We start from the raw sequence: 18,645 nt of genomic DNA, 5'->3' as shown, positions 1-18,645 counted from the left end.
GCAGGGTGCAGAGTTTCTTGCCTCGTCCAGCATTCCTGGCAGCTGGAGCAGAGTGAAATGTCCCCTTTCTGGCACTGCTTTTTGTCTGTGTGGGATTTGGTCTATGTGAGGAGGGGGGAAGTGCTTGGAGGAGGAGAGGAGATATAAAGGATTATACTGCCCAGCTCCCCAGGCATAAGGAAATGCATCTGTTTTTACAGAATCAGGATGTAGTGAAATGTGTTACACTCAGTCATTACTACTGATAAAATCCTCAAATTTGATAGCTATTCTACTGTACCTGTAGAATTTTTTTTAGAGTCAATCTGAATTTTGGGCTTTACACCTCAACTTAAACATTCATCTCTTTGATGTGGTTCTTATGGTTTTGTAATTTTTCATGAACCACAATATAGTCAGGCTATGGCTGAACATATTTTTGATTATTAGATAAGACATCAAAATAATACAAATTCTTGTACCTAAGATTACTCACGTGATATATTTGTATGTACATACATCTCTATATGTCTATCTCTTAAGCTTGGCATACTTTGGCATTTTAACATAGTGGCTGTCACTGATTTTTATTTGAGAATACAATTTGTGCATTTTTAAACTAAAGATGGGTATCTTGTTTTAACAAAATAGAAGACAGCAAAAAGGTTTGACTGCAGCTCACTCATTTATTCTCTTACCACCCAGCAAAGGCTGTCATTAAGAATTGCAGATGATTCTGTGATTCTGAGACTTGGTGTTGTGCTGCTCTAACTGGGGGGTGATGCAGCTGCTTATTGTGGTGTCAGTGCCAAACACCTGATAGGTTATGGCAGCACCTAAAGAGTCCTTTTTGTTTTCTTCCTCTTTCTTAGTGTGTCAGATACAGAAATCCAACCTTTTTATCTGCTAAATTATTTTAAATGTACTGGGGTTAAAAAATCTGTGGTTTTGTGTATTGGCATTTCTTGTTTTTGTGCTAGTGTGGGAAAGGAAAACAAATCCTCTTGCTTTTTCACCTGAATTGTTACCACAATTTTAAGTGGATTAGTTTTGAACTGTAACCAAATGGAAAGAAAAGAATTATTCTTTCTGCTTTTGCAGAAGAGGCTGTGACTGAGTTGATCAGATGAGCTCTGATTTCAGGTGCTTAGCCAAGGAATGCCTTTGCTTCAGTTACTTGGTTTCACTGCATGATTTCTGAAGTCTGCTGCTTGAAATTTGTCACTGTACATATTAATAAAGGATGTTACTGGAAAAGAACTGCCTGTATTTAATTAGGATTGCAAATTTGAAATTTAGATCAATTTTGAGAAAATACATATAAGCTCCAATAAGCTTGAAACCATTTTTGTCTAAAGTAGCTCGAAATTGAATATATAAATGCTATGGGGAGGGTTAGATGGGCTGTTACAATTTTAACTGTTACACTTTTCACTCCTCTTTTCTCCCTCTGAAATCAGAGGGCTTGAATTAAGTTGCTGTTGTGGAAAAAAAATGTTTTGGGGCTTATACTTCTGACTTCTCAGAAGATTTATTTCCTTTGCTCTGTAAATATATAATCTTATTTTTCTTGTGATTTGAACATTCATAAAGCAGTCTCAGGTGGCTGGTCTAGAAGGAAAGTGTGGTTATAGTGTGAATTTCTTAGCTCTCAGACAGCATAAGGGAGCTGTTATTATGAATGTTACTACCCATAGTATCCAGATTAATTGTGCTCCTCTGTTCCAGCCAAGGAATATTGCAGGACAGTATTTTCCTATGAAGGCTCAAATGATGAACTCAGCTTTAAAGAAGGAGAGATTATTCAACTAATCAGTAAGGTAAGAAAGTTTGGTCTGCTCTGACCATTTGTATGGCTTTGGTGAGTTTTGTACAGGAAGCTCATGTGTGAATTGGAAACCAGGAGGGTCTGTTGGAGTAGATATTCCTGTAGACTGATTTGTCTTGTGTGAGAGTCAGTTCTTTGCTTCTGCACTTGATAGAGATGCAGATGACTTTAAAGATCATTACAGAGTGGGAGATTATCTTGGAGTCTTCAAAGGCCAGTGTACACTCAGTGCCAACTGCCTTTTCAGTGAGGAAATTGGAAAAGCTTTGCAAAGAGCCCTTTTACCTTCAAAACTTGTTGGTTTTCCCTAGTGATTCAGAATAACCATGCAGAAATTAATGATACTTTCTGGCTGTTTAGAGAAACCTGATTATTTAATTGAATGTTCTCATTTGTATTGAATTCTGAAAACACCTTTTTGATAGATCATCTTGTTGCAGAGATGGTTCTAAACAGGAAATTACCCTACTCATACTTAATTTCTCTGCACTACTCTGCATTCTTTTGTAAGTTTATATGGAGCTATATTAAGGAATAATGGCTTTCCTAAAAAAAGTGGGAAGTTTCGTCTTCAACTTTCAGTTGCAGAAGAAAACACATTTTTCTTTAGTAAGATTTTAATTTTATGGAATTAAGTAATTGATATTATGAGCATCACTGATCATAATTACAGTGGAAAAGAGTAGTTATGGAAGGCCCTTTTGTAAACACAGCAGCCCTTGCCCCATCTTCACTCAATCTCTTGCCTCTCTGTCTTTTTAAACCAATTTACCCCAAACATACACTGGTCCAAAGTGGAGCAAAGAAGAGTTGTCCAGAGTGAGTGGCATCCCTGCCCATGGCAGGAGGTTTGAAATGGGTGTTGTTTCAGGTCCCTTCCAACGCAAACATTGTAGGATTCTGTGATTTTTTTGGCTCTGAGGCACAGAGAAAAGCTGTTATTTATGCTGCTAAAATACTCTGATGACATCATACTTTCTGTTATGGACAAAGGCCTTGATCCAGTAACATCATGTAATGGATTTCTGTGCCACTGAATTAATTGTCCATTATTCTATTTTCTTTTGTCTTAATATGGTTATTTTCTCCCTCAGTGGGGTATATTCTTTTGCTTCTTCACCCTTTTCAGACCAGTGCACCTGATTCATCACATCAGAATCACTTTTATTTAGTAGAATTGGGTGTCATGCCAATAACATTTGAAGTATTTACTGAGTAACTTGCTCGTCAAGGAAGCTGAGAAGATCAAATGTTGTGTTTATGTACTTTTCTTCCCTTTGCAGATCTTATCCTTCTATCCTTATCTTATTTGACGTAATATAGTTTTGTCCTGCATTTTAGAAAACAAACGAAAGCTGACCGAACCTGATCTGATCTGTAGCTGTTTCCCCTTGCTACATTGGCCAGTTTCAGACAAACAATTACTTTATGTTGTGTGTAAAAGGGAAAAAGTTGTTGTGTAACTGTATCTGTTCTGGGGAAGAAGTAAACGTTGGTTGAAATGACCTGTTGTTTATTTTAGGACACTGGAGAGCCAGGCTGGTGGAGAGGAGAGCTCAATGGTAAAGAAGGAGTCTTCCCAGATAACTTTGCTGTTCAAATACAAGAGTCTGATAAAGACTTCCCTGTAAGTTCTTACGTGTATTGTTTAGTATCACAAAAATCTATTGCTGCAAATGCAAAGAATAGAAGAGTTCATGGCACATTATGCTGCTAGATATGTTAAAAATGTGGCAGTTTTAACTTTATCTTGACTTAGCTGTATCAAAGAAGAAAGATGTAAAGGTTAATCTTTGTGTTTAAACTTATCCATAAATACTAAAGTGAGGCATGTTTTTTGAGATGAGCTCTAATTAATGAGAGTGATCAGGTCATTTAGAAAAGGGTGTAGTTCTGATAGCATGGTGTTATGTGTTACTGATTACTGAATTAAACCCTTACTGTTTAGAAAGGAGGTAAGCTGTTGGTTTTTTCCATCTCAAGTCCTTAAGTAACTATAATTACAAAATGCTGAATGACCCCTCTGGGTCTGGCTGGGATTTTTCCATGTCAAAACTTGCAGTAGACTGCAGTATATGAAGGATGTATTTTTGTGGGGGATTTAGAAATATTTTTTCACCATCTCATGCACTAACTTGTAGAAATTCACGTTTTCATGTGGTACATTGATCTTGTAATTTTGGTCCTCACTTTCATTTTTTTTTGTTGAGATTAGTATGATGTTTTGGTTCTGTCACGTTTGTGTAGCAAAGAGGGATGGTTGTGTTAGTTCACAAATGTATGTCAACCCCAGGTGGAATGGATTCAGCTCCAGATCGGGAGTTCTTAATTTACCATTTATCTGAGTTGCCTCACATAAACAGAAGCCTACCTACCCCAGTCAGAATTTTCTTTTCAGATGGATTCTCAGCTGTGCAAGAGTGGCATAAATGCCATAACATACAAGAAGAGAGGGTAGGTAGGGTTGCTGTTTCACAATACAGAGTTGCTCCCTAGAGAGAGGGGGGAAAAGCCATTCTTTTACCCTAAACAGCATTTCCTTGCTTTGATCCTTTATTCTGCTTTGTGTGCAGTGTCTCAGCACAGGGATTCACCTTGCACTGACCAGCTTTGAGGTTCAAGGCATTGGATGGCTGGTGATCATAATCAGCTATTTGATACTGACTTCATAAAAACACAGACCAGAACTGTATAATGGCAAGTTGATGCTGAACTCTGTTTAACTGGTTTTGGTATAGGCAGCAATGCTGCACAGCTGGATAATGTAGTTACTTTTTCGGGAAAGAAAGAAGATAGAGTCTTGTTACTTAAGTTCAGTCGCTTTTGTGTCCTCCGAAACCAGAGAAAGAAATTGAATATGGGTTCTCCTTGTTTAATTACATTTCACATGTTAGAATAAAATCTTGCTGCATTAAAAAGAGCTTACTCACTCGCTAGCTGTAGGGGCACAAAGTGAAATCCACCCATAGCAACTGTTTTAAAAATACCCACTGTGAGGTGCTTTTGGAGGGGGTGTGTTAGACTGAGCCTGTACGGTTTCAGCAGTGCCTGTATGAAGAACAAGTGGTTTTGTAGGCTTTTGTATCATTTTATCAGGGAATCTTGTCCTTAGTACAACCAGAAAGGCCTCTCTTCTAAAGCAGTTTCAGGAATCCCATTCTGAGGATGAGTGGTTGAGATCTCTCCTGAGAAGTGCCAGTTTTTTGCAGCAGGAGAGGGATTCAACCTCAATTGCATCAGTTTAAAAAAAGTGAAAGTGATGAGTGGCTGTTTCAAAATAGTCATTTTAATGTATGAACTGTTGCACTGTGAAACTTTGTAAATTTTAATGGCTGGCATAGTTTTTCCATCTTTCCCACTTAATTATAGTGATAAGGAAGCTCAAATCAATGTTTTTCTTGTAACTGGAGTCTTTGAGACAAATGCTGTCAGTATCTATTCAGTTTTTCTTACACTTGTAATTTAGAAGTCAATTAATTGAAGCCATGCCTCTGATACTTAATTTAGAAATCTGTTTTTAGTGAAAGTGGACATTTTTGGTTCAAAAAATTATCTGGTTACTCTTCTAAACTGGCATGGTACTAACTAAGGTTGAGATATATATATTGAAATTAAAATGAGTGTGATCAGTGCAATTCTTTGGACTAAAAAAGATTAAATTCATGGGTTTTAGTTATTTTTGCCTCTGTTTATGAACATTTCTGGAGCAGTGATTTCATTTGAACAGACCTGAATTTTGTTCCTAAATTTTTGTAACTGGTTGTCTGGGAGATATCAGAGGAATTGTTCCAGGTCTTTGTGTTTCCTGTCTGTGAATTGATTTCCTCCTTTGTGAAATACTTTGAAATCGGCAAGTAAACAAGCTCCATGCTACAGTATGCAAAACAAAACACAAATGAGGCTGTCTTGGATACAGAGAATATCTGTTTGCTTGCTTGTTTGACTTCAGTTTTTTTCCCCTTCATTTTGCAGAAGCCAAAGAAACCTCCACCTCCTGTTAAAAGTCCAGGTATGTAGTACATGTGTGGTGGTCTGAGAAAATACTAAATTTCAGAAGCAGTGCATGACTTCAAAAGAAAATTTAGAAGTAGCTTTTTATTACCTAGTAATGGCACCCATAGTCACACTTTGAGGTTACTTTTCATACTTTATATATTTTGCTGCTGCTGTATATTTTTCAAAATCAGGATGGAGCCTACTTTGGAAGCATTTTAACAATGGCTTACCATTTTCTGGGCTCGAATGAGTGTTTATAACTGGTATTACACTCCTTGCAAAAGAGAAGACACAACTTGGTGTGAGTCTTATTTTTAGTTAGTGACCAAGATAATTAAAGCTCTTTGAGAAATGTCTATGATTTGCTTTTGCATTCAGCTGCAAGACCTGAATTGCCAACTGGAGAGAAGAAATTTCTTGCTTTGAGGCCTGAAGAAAAAGGTGAGGACAATTTTCTTCATGGTGGCTTGCCTACCCTGGCAACTGGCTCTCTGTTCAAGAGCCATCATACAAAGTCTCTTGATACCATATACTGAAGTTGTAATGTCTGTGATGTTACAGAAATGTCTTTGGAGTGGTTAGAAGAAGTACTGCACTCTCTATAGAAATGTTTATTTCTTGTTACTGCATTACATTCTGAAAATTGGTTATTGCACTGCACAATAACATAATTACTACTAAATTCATGAAAGGGAGTTCTGTGACAGTGGCTGCTGCAGTTTTGAGCAGCAGTAGTAAGTTATTAGAAAGGGAGAGGTTAACTGCTTCTTCTCAATATTTTGCAAAAATCAGCCTGATCAAAAATATTTTGAAAGAGCTGCGCAGAACAGGTGCAGGTACAACACTCATTAGACAGACGTTACAGTTACAATGCTCAGAGATAGAGATTTCTTGTCCTGTTAATTCTTGCTATATTGCATGTTCAAGTTCCACTGAATTTGGAAGCATTTACTGCTTTATTCTTAAAATTAAAAGGACACCTTTTTCCAGAGGCAAAGCTACTGTTGTCATGCAAACAGATTTCCAAAAGGCTTCTTCGAACCCTTTTAGAAAAACTTGCCAAGTGAAAATGTTTGGTTGTGTTTAAAAGTAAGAAGCTTAAACAAAAGTGTTGGTTGGGCTTTGAGAAGAAATCCTGATGTTACTGCAGCTTAACCAAATTACAGAACCACTCTGTCCTGTGAATGGTGAGCTGTGGCTGACCAGCATTTCTACAAGTGAGACTGCTGATAGGTTTCTTGGCTTCCTTGTGCAGTTTTTATTACCCCATCTTAAATAAGGCACCTTCTCAGCTGTTGAATATGAAAAATGCTTGTTAAAGTCACTTCTGTTTGTTCTGTATGTGAGCAAACAAGTAATTTTTATCTGTTGGAGCAGTATCTTTAGGTGTAAATTAAGAACAACTCTATGATTCCAGAAATGTTGATCACCTGGCTCTTTTTAAATTCTTCTAAACTGAGGCAAGTTTAATTTTAAACTACTTCTGTTTGGACTATAATGTTAATCTTTGCATAGTTGAACTCAACTATTCATGGAGGAATATAGGAAAAAATAGAGTGACACCATCGAAAAAACATAGGAATGTGAAATCTTCTATAAAATTATATAAGGTAGAGAACCCTCCTTTACTGAGCTAAAGGAAATGATGGTGGAAAAATTTTTCCTGTATTCAGTTGCAGATCAGGTCATAAAAATTACTTTTTTAGATAGCGCTAGTGTTTTACAGAAGATATGGCCATTTATCAGTACAGTTGTACTTGTGGAAAAATAGCCATGTTAATAGAGTAATTAAACTCATTAAGTATGAAATTGTTATGTAATTAGTTCTCAGAAAAAAAATATTAATTGAGCAGCTCTGAGAAGCTATCAAATCATGTCATTTTTTTATGCCTACTGGGAAACTAATCAGTCTGCCTTCAATTGCAATCAAAAATTGATCAAAAATTAAAAGCAGTGTTTCTGTAAGTATTCCTGTATTTATAGTGAAGGACACTTAGTGGTGCCATGTAGAAATTTTTGTCCAGTGTAAATGTCTTCAGACATTTGTATCTTTATTTCCATTACTAAATGGCTCTTTTAACACTCTTTTCCTTCGAGGAGCAAAATCCAAAAAAGACATGTCATTTGGTCCAGCAGAAATTCCCAGTTTCTGTGCTCATGGTGAACCTTGGCCTTTGGTATTAACTTTTTCCACTTTGCTGTAGACATTTTTTATATTCACATTTTGAGTGGGAGTATTGGAAAAGAGAACTGACAGATGAGAGTTCAGGAACAGGATTCGATGACAGCAATTTTTTTCTGCCCTGTTTATGAACTCACTTATTTTTAAAAGCAAAAGGGGTAATTCCCAACTTGTGCTCAGCATAGCTTCAATAAAGCTAATTGATCTGCAGTTAGTCCTGGCTGGTGTTGGGTGTTTAAAACTGGAAATGATGTGTATTGGGTGGGGAGGCAGGAGTGGCTGGCGCTGCTGATGGGCTGCTCTCTGCAGGGCAGGCAGCCCCACCATGTGGCAAATCCCTCCACTGCTTCAGCATCCTGCTTTTTTAACTCCATGCTAAGAGAGACTGCAAGGAGGTGCCAACCAGTTTAAGTTTTTTGCTCGTATCTCCTCCTGATATTCAAGTGTCCCAAAGCAGGAAGACAGTTATGCCCCTGGACAGTGCTTTTGACAGAAGTATCTCTAGAATCTGTTTACTTCCCAGTATTCCTAGGGAAGAAAACTGGTCTCTTCCCCTTTTTAGGATTGAAGGGCTGTTGCTCAGTGGCTGCAGGACTTGGCCAAAGGAAATCAGTCCTACACCTGGCAGTTCAGGCACTCTGCAGGCATGGAGCTGAAGCACATACCCAACCCTGCTCCCAAATCCATAGCATATGTAAACATTTTACACCAGATCAATACTTAGTTAAAAGCAAATCACAGGAGGGGAGGATGGGGAGAATCAACGCTGAAGGTCACTCTCTCCATCCCAGTTTACTGATTTACTGCCCTGTAAGTGCAGTAACTGTAAAGAACTGTAACCCCTTGCTGTAACCTAACAATTATTTTTTAAAATTCTCAATACTTTGTGTCTACTGAACTGTGGCAAGGTTTACAGGGAAAGTAGAAGGTTTGCTCTGGCTCTCCCACAGGGTGGAGTTAGGACACATGGGTTGAAACCTATTCAGCTACTGCTTGCGAAGCAGCTGGAATTTTTCAGTATCCCATATGTTGTACGTCAGCTCCTCTGGACAGGATTCAGTTAGGTCATGCAGTCATTGAACAAATAAATACAACTTTTTATTGTCCATACCTAATTTCTACCTATTTGTAGGAAGGTAGACTTAGATAAAATAAATTCAGCTATTCAGGTAAAAACTCATTTATCTCCCCCCCCTTTTTCCATAGATAAATTATGCTGCTTGTGTAAGAAGTCTAGTTAAAACAAAATAAAAAACCCTGCCTCCTTGAAGGGAAATCAAATGAATTCATAGAAAAGACAAAGCCGTAAAAAGATTTTTGGTTCTTAGCTGTCATTTGCAGTGCAATAATGTAAATCCATAATTTATTACTACTGTTTCCTGTCAGTAGAAAGATTTATCTTACTCTAAGATAAAGCTTTTTGAGCTCAGGTAAGTAGTTTGTGTGTTTTGATAAGGTATAATTTAAAACACTTAAATCTGGTTTTCATTTTGATCTTCAAAAAAGGTATTTCTGACAGCAGTTGCTTTCTAATTGATTAGCAGTGTAAGAATTGTAGACAACGTGGGGTTTTTAAAATGTGACTTACTTTGTCAGATGAAAAAGGAACTTTGGATCAGAAGCCTTTGAAGCCACAAGCTCCTCAAGTACCACCCAAGAAGCCTATTCCCCCAAGCAAGACCAACAGCTTACTGAGAGCAGGGCTCCTGCACCCAAAACGTCCGGACAAACCTGGTTTGCCATCATCTCCATCCAAGTCAGTATGACTTAAACTGCAGACACCAAGTGGACTTGATTTGATTTGTTGTTTGATCTTTCTTCAGGGATGAGGTGGGAAGAAATGTGTGTTCTAAGGGTGAAAAGGATGCAAGGATAAGTTTTGCCTTACACCTATCAGTATCTTAGTTCTCCAAGTCTGTGTTTCAGTGTGAACTTAGACTTTGCAAATCCTTTGAGACATTGAATCCACCTCAGAGTCAGTATTAGAGCATAACTGACCATGGGGCAGATCTTGTTGCTCATCTGGGGGCTGCTGTAGCTACAGTAGCAGGGTGGAGTAAAAGAATGTGGGGCTGGCCCTTGAGGATTATTGTTGTGTTGAAAAAACACTGAAAATTTGAGCTGCCTGAGTGTTCAAGGCTTGAACACTTTGGATAGGGTAAGATGGATGGAAGGGAAGAACTGAGCACAGGTAGAAGCTGTGCTAAAGGGAACCACTGTGGCTCATGTCTGCTTCTGGAGAAGGAAGCACTTACTACAGAACCACATTCAGATTCTCTACTCTTGAACCTTCTCAGTTGAGTTCCTGGATAAATAGGGACAAATACTTCTTCTAGATACACTTAATTTTTTTTTCCTTATGAGTTTGAAACTTTCACTAAGACTAATTTTGCATCCATACAATCTCCCACACACAGAATTTTCCTTTCTGTCTCCATCAAAGTAGTTGCTAGACCCTTACCCAGAAGTGTAAACAAACTGCTGACAGGTAACTGTCCCTTTGGGATGTTCAGTTGGCTTGAAAGAACCGTGGGAGAGGGAGGTTGTGATACACTTGGCCTTGTGCAAATAGAGCAGACAGCTGCCACATCAAAGACTTGCACCTTGAATACCTTTGCAGTATAGAATTGTGTTATATTCACTTGGTATTTTGGAGACTTTCCCAAGTAAAGATTATTTTTTAAAACCACAAGTCATACTCTCTTCCAGCTTAGAAAATGATTATTGCTCTAAAGGGATGCACATATGCAGTTAAATAGAGGTCTGTAATAAGCTGTGGGCCTTTAATAGTTGACACCTTTAAATCTTAGAGATATTGAAACGTCTGAAAGTTTTTAATATTGTTTTAGGAAGGTCAGGCTGCTGTTTCTTTTTCTACTGCAATAAAACTTACAAATACAGGCTTTAGGAGGTGAATTAATGAAAGGGACACAGTTTATATATGGCACGATGGTCAGGCCTGGTCAGCATGGGTTTGTGATGGCAAGTATTGTAAAGGAAAATGTTGCCTTTTTTATTTATTGTGATGGGGGTTTTACTACTTTAGATCTTTTTCGTTGTTGTTCTTGGGGGTTTTTTGTCTGTGAATGATGTGAGCAGATATGGAAGGAATGCATGGTATAACAAAAGCTACAAGGTAGCTTTTTCTATACCCAGCAAGAAATAACTTGTTCTCGTCAGCCTTTTTTCCTGTACAGGGAGATTTCTTTAATGTCAAGGAGTCAGTTTCTGAATTATTTCAAGATGTATTAATGAAAATGTTATTCAGCTCACCTGTTTTCTGAAGTGTAGTATTTTGGATTGAAATGCCATAGTGTGTCATATAGTAAAAGTTCTGGATTATTTTCACGTGGGTTTTGTGCACATCTGACAACTCTGCAAGAGCTGGAACAGAAGAATTTGCTTTCATATCAATATAATTGATCTCCAAAAGCCTTGATTTTAAAACAAGGCTTTAGAAAGTAATAAAATCTACTGTAATTTTTCAGTTTGCTTCTAATTCTTGGTATGTTTCCCTCTTAAATTATTTCATCTCTTGACTAGGTATGTTTTGTCTTTTCCTTCTTACCACAGAACTAACGGAGAAGTTGTTACTCTTCGACCGAAATCTGAAGTTGAGCCAGAAGCAAAACCAAAGTTAGACTCTGAACCATTGCCACTCAGACCAAAATCAGTAGAGGTAGATTCACTTGTGGTAAAGAGCTCTAAAGAATCAGGTAAGAAACTCAATGCTCTTTTGGGCCTTTTGCTGTGTTTTACAGAGTTGGAATAAGCTTTTTGAGTGATTTACTCGAAATGCCACTGAGTGCATTTATGCCTGCGTATTTTTTTAGAAGTGCTGTAGGCAGCTAAAGGTAAGAGACAGGAGGGGATGAACAGATGTCAGCAGGGTATTTGCAGGTAGCTGCTGAGCTCTGGGTTGTGGCAGTGGCCAGGAAGGGAGATGGAAATAATGGTTTGTTCTTCTAATTTGAAAGCTTTTTTGTTTTTTTTGCTGCCACTTTTATCTTGAGTTTTTATGAAGTTGTTTTCTTAATGGCTGGTTCAGCTTGTTCTGCTCTTGCAGTTCAGGTAACTTTGCTTTTCTAGCTACCTTGAGAATTCTTGGTAATGCCATTACCTTCGGCCTCCTGTGATTTAGTTCAGAGCTATTCTAGATTTTGACTTCATCATAACTTAAATTTGGGCCTTAAAAAAGCATGGAGTATTGTACATTTGAATAGGATGCTTATGGCTTTGCTTAAAGCGCCTTGAGCCAAACCTGGCATCTCTTTAATTGTAAATGTATCCAGTAAAACCCTTGATAGTGGTTAAAGCACCCACATTTAATGATCAGAATCTCTGAGCTACTGTATTGATACCATTAGCCCTTTACTGACAGTGCAAGTGATACCAGGCTTCTGTGTTTCACTCAGGCAGAGATCAGCTGCTGTGGGCATATTTTTCTAAACTCTAAATTACTTTTATTTTATGATTAACTTCAGAAAAAGCTGTAGTGAATTATATCTGCAGTGTTCATCTTGTATATCTCAAATGCAACTTTCCGTCTCAGAAAAAATTTTAGTAATAATAAATCTAAAAATACTATAAATATGTTTATTTATTTTTTTAAGGCAAATTATGATATTCGGGTTGTAGTATAGTTGGTCCAAAGTCTAGTAAATTCATCTGGAAGATAAAAATAATGAATTAAAAGAACAGAAGCAGTTTATGAATAGAAAAGAATAGTCGAGACTTTTTTTTTCATTGAGCATATTAAAATATGCTTTTTGAGTGTAAATGTTTTATTATGAGGAAGGGTTAGTTCACGTATGTTTTTATTGCAAAAATTATACTACTCAGATTAGGTACTATAAAAAAATTCTTTACTGTGAGGGTACTGAGGTCCTGGCACAGGCTGTCCAGAGAATCTGTGGCTGCCCCATCCCCAGAAATGTCCAAAGCCAGGTTGGATGGGGCTTGTAACAACCTGGGATAGTGGAATGAGATGATCTTTAAGGTCCCTTCCAGCCCAAGCCATTCTATGATTATTAGCTATCTAGCTAGTGTAATAAATTCTATGATTATGTCTAGGGTTGTGCTAGATGTGTTACTCTATAGTATAGTGTCATTTAACCTCAGGGAAAACTCCCTATGGAAATGGAATATCTTTTTTTTTCCTCTACATTCAGTTACCTTGACATCTTTAATAACTAGGGTGGCCACGTAGTACCTGTGCTAGCAGGTATTCAGGTATATACTACAACTCAGAATATTCCATGATAGAAAAAATAATTTTACACAGATTTAGAAAAAAAAAATCTATGAATTTTGTTTTGCTGACATAAGTTCTTACAGGCTTATGGAGAAATGAAAGATTTTAATACCTAGATGGGGCAGAGGACAGGGGTGCCCAACAGGCTCATGGGTGAGGTCAGTTCAGTTCTGTTTGGTGCACAGCAAGCAAAGGAGGCTCAGGCAGTTCATGTGGGGATTTAGCACTGACAGGGTCAAGGAGCTGCTATTGAAGGAAAGTTTCAAAAATCCTCTGTTTTGTCAAACTGACATTCCTTAAAACAATCTGTGTAAGTCACTTCTACCACTCTAGTGAAAAGGGACTGATCCAAACTCCTGCCAGTAAAATGTAATTAATCTCATGCTCTATTTCTCTATGTATATTCTGCTGCTAAAGACATAGTACCCTGTGCAGCCAAGGTTATATAAAACTATAAGAAAAAGGATGATTGGACTTACATAAGTTTAAGACTGTTTAGTCTTACAGTAACTAGAATAGGTATTAATAAAAGATGAGGGAAAACGGGTGGCTGGGGCTGGCAACTGCTTTACCAGAGTTTTTATTTTTGCTTCCTTCCCCCTTCTTCAGATTATGATCCTGTGGTAGATGAATTTTTAGAAAACAATTATTTTTTTAAATATGGGTCCTGTTTTTTTGCAACTTGCTTGGACCATGAAGTGTGGTGTAGGTTGAGCCACTTCCAATTTAGCATAAGGAGAAGCTGTAAATATTCTGTAAGGAAAAAACCAACCCACCCCATACCAAAATTAGGTCCCCAGCCAGCAGATAAAGACAAATAATCAAAATGATTTAGAAACATTGATCACATTGAAATAACTCCTCTTGAAGCTTTATTTGAAGATTTGCATAAATGTTTCTCTGTTTGATTAGAGTCAACTACTGTAAAAGACTAAAGCTATAATACTGGCATACTGAACATGTAAAGCGATTCTGTTTCTTCTACAAATGTTTCTTTTTCCTGCTTTGTAAAATAATTTTTTTGTTCAGAATCTTTTTCTAGACATTCCTCTCCTTGACTTTTCTTTCCAGATTTTGTTTCCTATCCTGTTTGCCATGTTTCCCTTCTTACGTGTCAGGAAATTACCCTACCCTTCTCCATTTTGGTAAGATAACAATCTCTAAGGAAATCCAAATGCTTTATTCCATACACATATCCTCTATAACATCATGAGCATGGTTTTCAGTTGCAATTATTGGTTCTAAAACTTCGGGGTTTCTATTAAAAATGCACTTTTTTTGTTTGTTTGAATGCCTGTTTTCCTCAGCTGTTAAAGAAGTTACTTTAACTAGACTTTTCCATTAGGAATTGGTGGGGACTAAAGTAAGAAAAAATTTACAAATGAGCTATTGATAAGCCAGACTTAGTGTTTGTTTGTAGTGAAATGTGTTCAGCACCTTTAGCACATCTGATGTATGTAGGTTGAATGGCTTTATCATTCTGCACACACAAATAACACAATCATGAAGCTTTTGGGCACTTAAATACTTTATAGCTTATATCTGTCCCCTAAATTTGTGGGGTGAAATCTCAGCAAGATGAGTAATAGGAGAAGGGGTGCCATCTTTTTCTCCACAGATTAATGTGAGTTCTCGTCTTCTAAAATATTGGATAAGTTTCACTTCTATCATGGGTATTTAAACCCCAGCCACATGAGATGGTGGAACCATAATTTCTTCAGCCACCCTTCATCTTTGCTTCTTTTTGTGAAGGCTTTTTAAGACAAACTGCTATGAATGCACTAGGAGTATTCACAAATTTTAACAAAACCTCTCATTAATTGTACCTGTCAAAGCTCCCAACAGATCTGTGGTGGATCCATGGTAAGATTGCAGAAGAGACATTTCTAATAGTCCGTCCTATGTAACTTTAACTCATCTTCTTAGAAAGAAAGGTGCTCTTGCTCAGCCATGAAGTCCTTCTTTGACCTGGAGTATCCCTAGATGTGTGGTACTGCTCTTCTGGCACTATGGTGGGACTTCCATTAACAATTGCTCACAGGCTGTCTGTAAGAATCTTAATTGATAAATCATTTTATTGATTGAAATGGATGTAGACTGGAATCTTTCAGTAGGTTTCATCAGTATCTATATTGGTTTAATGGTTTATTGGTTTAATTTTCTCTAAAATAACTAAAAATGCTGTTTACAAAGAAAAACAATCAAATAAACTCCCTAAGCCCACAGTAAAACCAGTCAACCTACCACCACCACCAAAAAACCCAAACCCCAATCCCCACCAACCTGTGTTTTAATTTCTTCCCTATACCAAAGCAATAAATTGGAAAAGTAAAAACAAAAATTCAAGCGCAGTCAGAATTTCCTCTGACTGGAATCTGCCGGCAAAATCTTAACGTTGAGCAATTCTCTCAGGTGTAACAATTTCCTTTAGAAGCTCTTAGAAATATGGAAAAAATCCTTGGCTTTTTGGTATCATCCCACCATCTATATTTAAATAATACACAGTTCAGGGCTGTAGCAGTCTTCAAGCCTTGTCAAATATTGTGATTTTTTTTTTTCTTCAAACTTAACATTTTTCTTAATATATTCTTAATATGACTGATGTTTACTGTTTGTGGCAACAGGACTGGCATTACAATCATAATAGCAACTAAATTTATAATTCTTACTTAAATTTCTTGCCAAATGATTTGTTGTTTCTGTGAAATAACAAAAGAAGGATCATTTAAAGTCAGAAATTACTGAGATGAGGGAAAAAGGCATAAATGTTTTTCTTGTTACCTTTTTAGTGATACCTAACTAACATAAATCCTAATTTGCCCTTTGGCAACCTGGTCTAGTGGAAGGTGTCCCTGCCCATGCCAGGGGGTTGGAATGAGGTGATCTTTAAGGTGCCTTCCAACTCAAACCACTCTGTGACTCTGACAGGTTCTTAGGCTGGGATTACTGATAATTGAGGTAAAGACCGTGAAGATGACCCCTTGGTCACTGTTGCTTGCAGTGTATTAAATGAAATATTTTATTGGCACAGACTAGAACAGAAATCCCTCCTCATTTATTTCTCCCTCATCCTCTTTTCCATCAGCAGCTTGCCATTCATCACTCTTCTGTTTCTTCCTTCTTTTTTTTGCTCCCCTGCTTGTTTAATTGCAGGTGTGATTGCATGATTGCAAAAGACTGTCTTGACATTCTCTTGAATAGAAGTAAAAAGCAGCAAAACTGATTGGTAACAGATAGTGCAATGAAGGAATGGGTGATGAAGTAGATCTGATCAGGGCTGTCCAAAAGATTAATTGCAGGTGTGATTGCATGATTGCAAAAGACTGTCTTGACATTCTCTTGAATAGAAGTAAAAAGCAGCAAAACTGATTGGTAACAGATAGTGCAATGAAGGAATGGGTGGGTGATGAAGTAGATCTGATCAGGGCTGTCCAAAAGAGCTGAATGTTCTAAGGCTTTCAAGGATGTTAATGCAGAGAACACATTAAAATCAATTAAAACATTCAGTGGAAAACTTAGTACCTACAGGTATAAATTAGCTTTGACAATGTGTAAGTAAAACTTGCATTAATAAGATGATTTTAAGTCATCCAGACACTGAAGGGGTATGAATGGTCTGGCTCAGTTGTACCCAAGGCTTTTTTCTTATCTGATCTTTAATGGGAACGTAGGAAAAGAGATATCATAGGTTCTGTTTGCTAAATCATAATGTCGGGTAAGAATCAGAGGTCATGAAAAAAAATCAAACCCAAAACCTTGAATGTTGTTTGTGGTGCCTCTACTAAATACTGTGTGACATTTTAGTTACAGTCTATAGAATAAGTGATGAATTTGGGTTGTAAATGATATATCGTAACTGTAATCTTATTTCAATGCTGAAGTAAAAACCACAACTCAATCTCACTAAACATCTGTTGCCAGGTAAGTATATTTATTTTTGTGGAGAAAAGGTTAAGTCCTGTCGTTAACTAGGTGAAATACTTATGTTACTGAGGCTAGTTGTGGTCACTTCTTCCTATTAATAACTTTTTTCCTAAAGTTGCCTCTTCCTAGAGGACGTAGAACATTTCTGCTGATCTGAGAGAGAGTTTACCTAGAGCTGTGAGCGTAAAGAGATTAATGAACAAAGAGATCTGTGTAATTGAATAAAGTACAAGAGTATAGTTTTGAAATGTTTTATTAAAGACTTTATGAAGTTGTGTATTATCTTTAGATACTGTATATGAAAAAACTCCCCTGCACAGAAGTAGGTGCAGTTAACGTCTTGTTAGCTTTCACCAGTGTGTGGTGTACACCAGTATGTACTTTACCATGTTGCTTTTATTTTTGTCTTAGTCACTAAACTTGCATTTTCATGCTTTTCATGCAAGTTCAGTGACAAGAAAATATGCTCTCGAGTAGTTGAATATGGCAGCTCTTAGAAAAAGTAATAAATATATTTTCTGCAGATGCTGCCATGTTGCTAGAGCATTTCTTCTGTTCACACAAATTGACTTGAATTTAAATTCTAGTTGAAGTAACTCTTAATTTTTTTCAAGGCGGAAAATACAATTTCCCAGATATGTCAGTCATGCTGTTGTTTTATGTGTTGTATATGCTGAAAATCCTCAAAACAGTAAGAATTCTGATAATTTTTTTTTGGCCCCAAGTTAGAAAAAAGAGATGAAAAGAACACAGCAAAACCTTTTGGTCTTGATGGTGGTCTCTGTTTTAATCTTTTTGTAGATGTGTTAAGCTTTGATGATGTAATAGCTACCTCAGATAATCTGTCACACCCGACTGCGAACCGGCCCAAGATGCCTGGTAGGAGGCTGCCTTCCCGTTTCAATAGCAGTAGTCCTGTGAGTATTTTGGGGGTGTTCTCTGACTAGGGATCTACGAACTAACTTCCCAGGAAACAGGACTGCACTGGGGAGCAGTCTTGTGAGCCATTTATGTGAGAGCAAAATGCTGCAGAGGTTCAGTTCCTATAGCTTTTGTGTGGAGGGAGATCCATTCCCAGCAGGGAAGTGAATGTAAGAGAAACAACTGGAACTGTGTTGCAGCCGAAGGAGTCTTTCTGTTCCATGGGGTGTTGCTGCAGGAAATACTCAGCTCTTCTGGCATCACTGATGGTGAAATAAGAGTTGTACATACACACAGGTCTGAAAGTGTCTTTAGTGACTTTGACAATTGGCCACTATAAATTTGTAATTTAATGCTGCTGTAATGTGGGACTTGTGATCTTAGTGCTGATGTGAGGTTGGCAGACAATGAGAAGCAGGTGGTACAGAGTCCTTGAAATCAGTTTTTGTCACTGGATGTTGTATAGTTCAGTCATGCCAGTTACCATCTACAGTTACTGCCCATTTATGTTTTATGGAAGCACCTACAGGCTCCCAAAAGCATCACAGACTTAAGTATTGC

At 37.4% G+C, this 18,645-nt stretch overlaps 1 protein-coding gene across 2 annotated transcripts in view; it reads left to right on the top strand.

The window, feature by feature from the left end:
• Positions 1-18,645, top strand: part of CD2AP (CD2 associated protein) — a 56,109-nt gene that overhangs the window by 31,971 nt on the left and 5,493 nt on the right. For both annotated transcript variants that reach the window (XM_017745006.1, XM_017745007.1), the window contains exons 7-13: positions 1,708-1,799; positions 3,330-3,434; positions 5,780-5,816; positions 6,182-6,244; positions 9,582-9,741; positions 11,559-11,701; positions 17,965-18,080. In XM_017745006.1, the coding sequence (XP_017600495.1) occupies positions 1,708-1,799; positions 3,330-3,434; positions 5,780-5,816; positions 6,182-6,244; positions 9,582-9,741; positions 11,559-11,701; positions 17,965-18,080 (716 nt within the window). The remainder of the gene's footprint in view (positions 1-1,707; positions 1,800-3,329; positions 3,435-5,779; positions 5,817-6,181; positions 6,245-9,581; positions 9,742-11,558; positions 11,702-17,964; positions 18,081-18,645) is intronic.

This window comes from Corvus brachyrhynchos, unplaced genomic scaffold (assembly GCF_000691975.1).
Source record: "Corvus brachyrhynchos isolate BGI_N302 unplaced genomic scaffold, ASM69197v1 scaffold116, whole genome shotgun sequence".
NCBI classification, from domain to species: Eukaryota; Metazoa; Chordata; class Aves; order Passeriformes; family Corvidae; genus Corvus; species Corvus brachyrhynchos.
The sequence above is the reverse complement of the archived record's forward strand: the minus strand, read 5'-3'. Positions and strand labels throughout refer to the sequence as shown.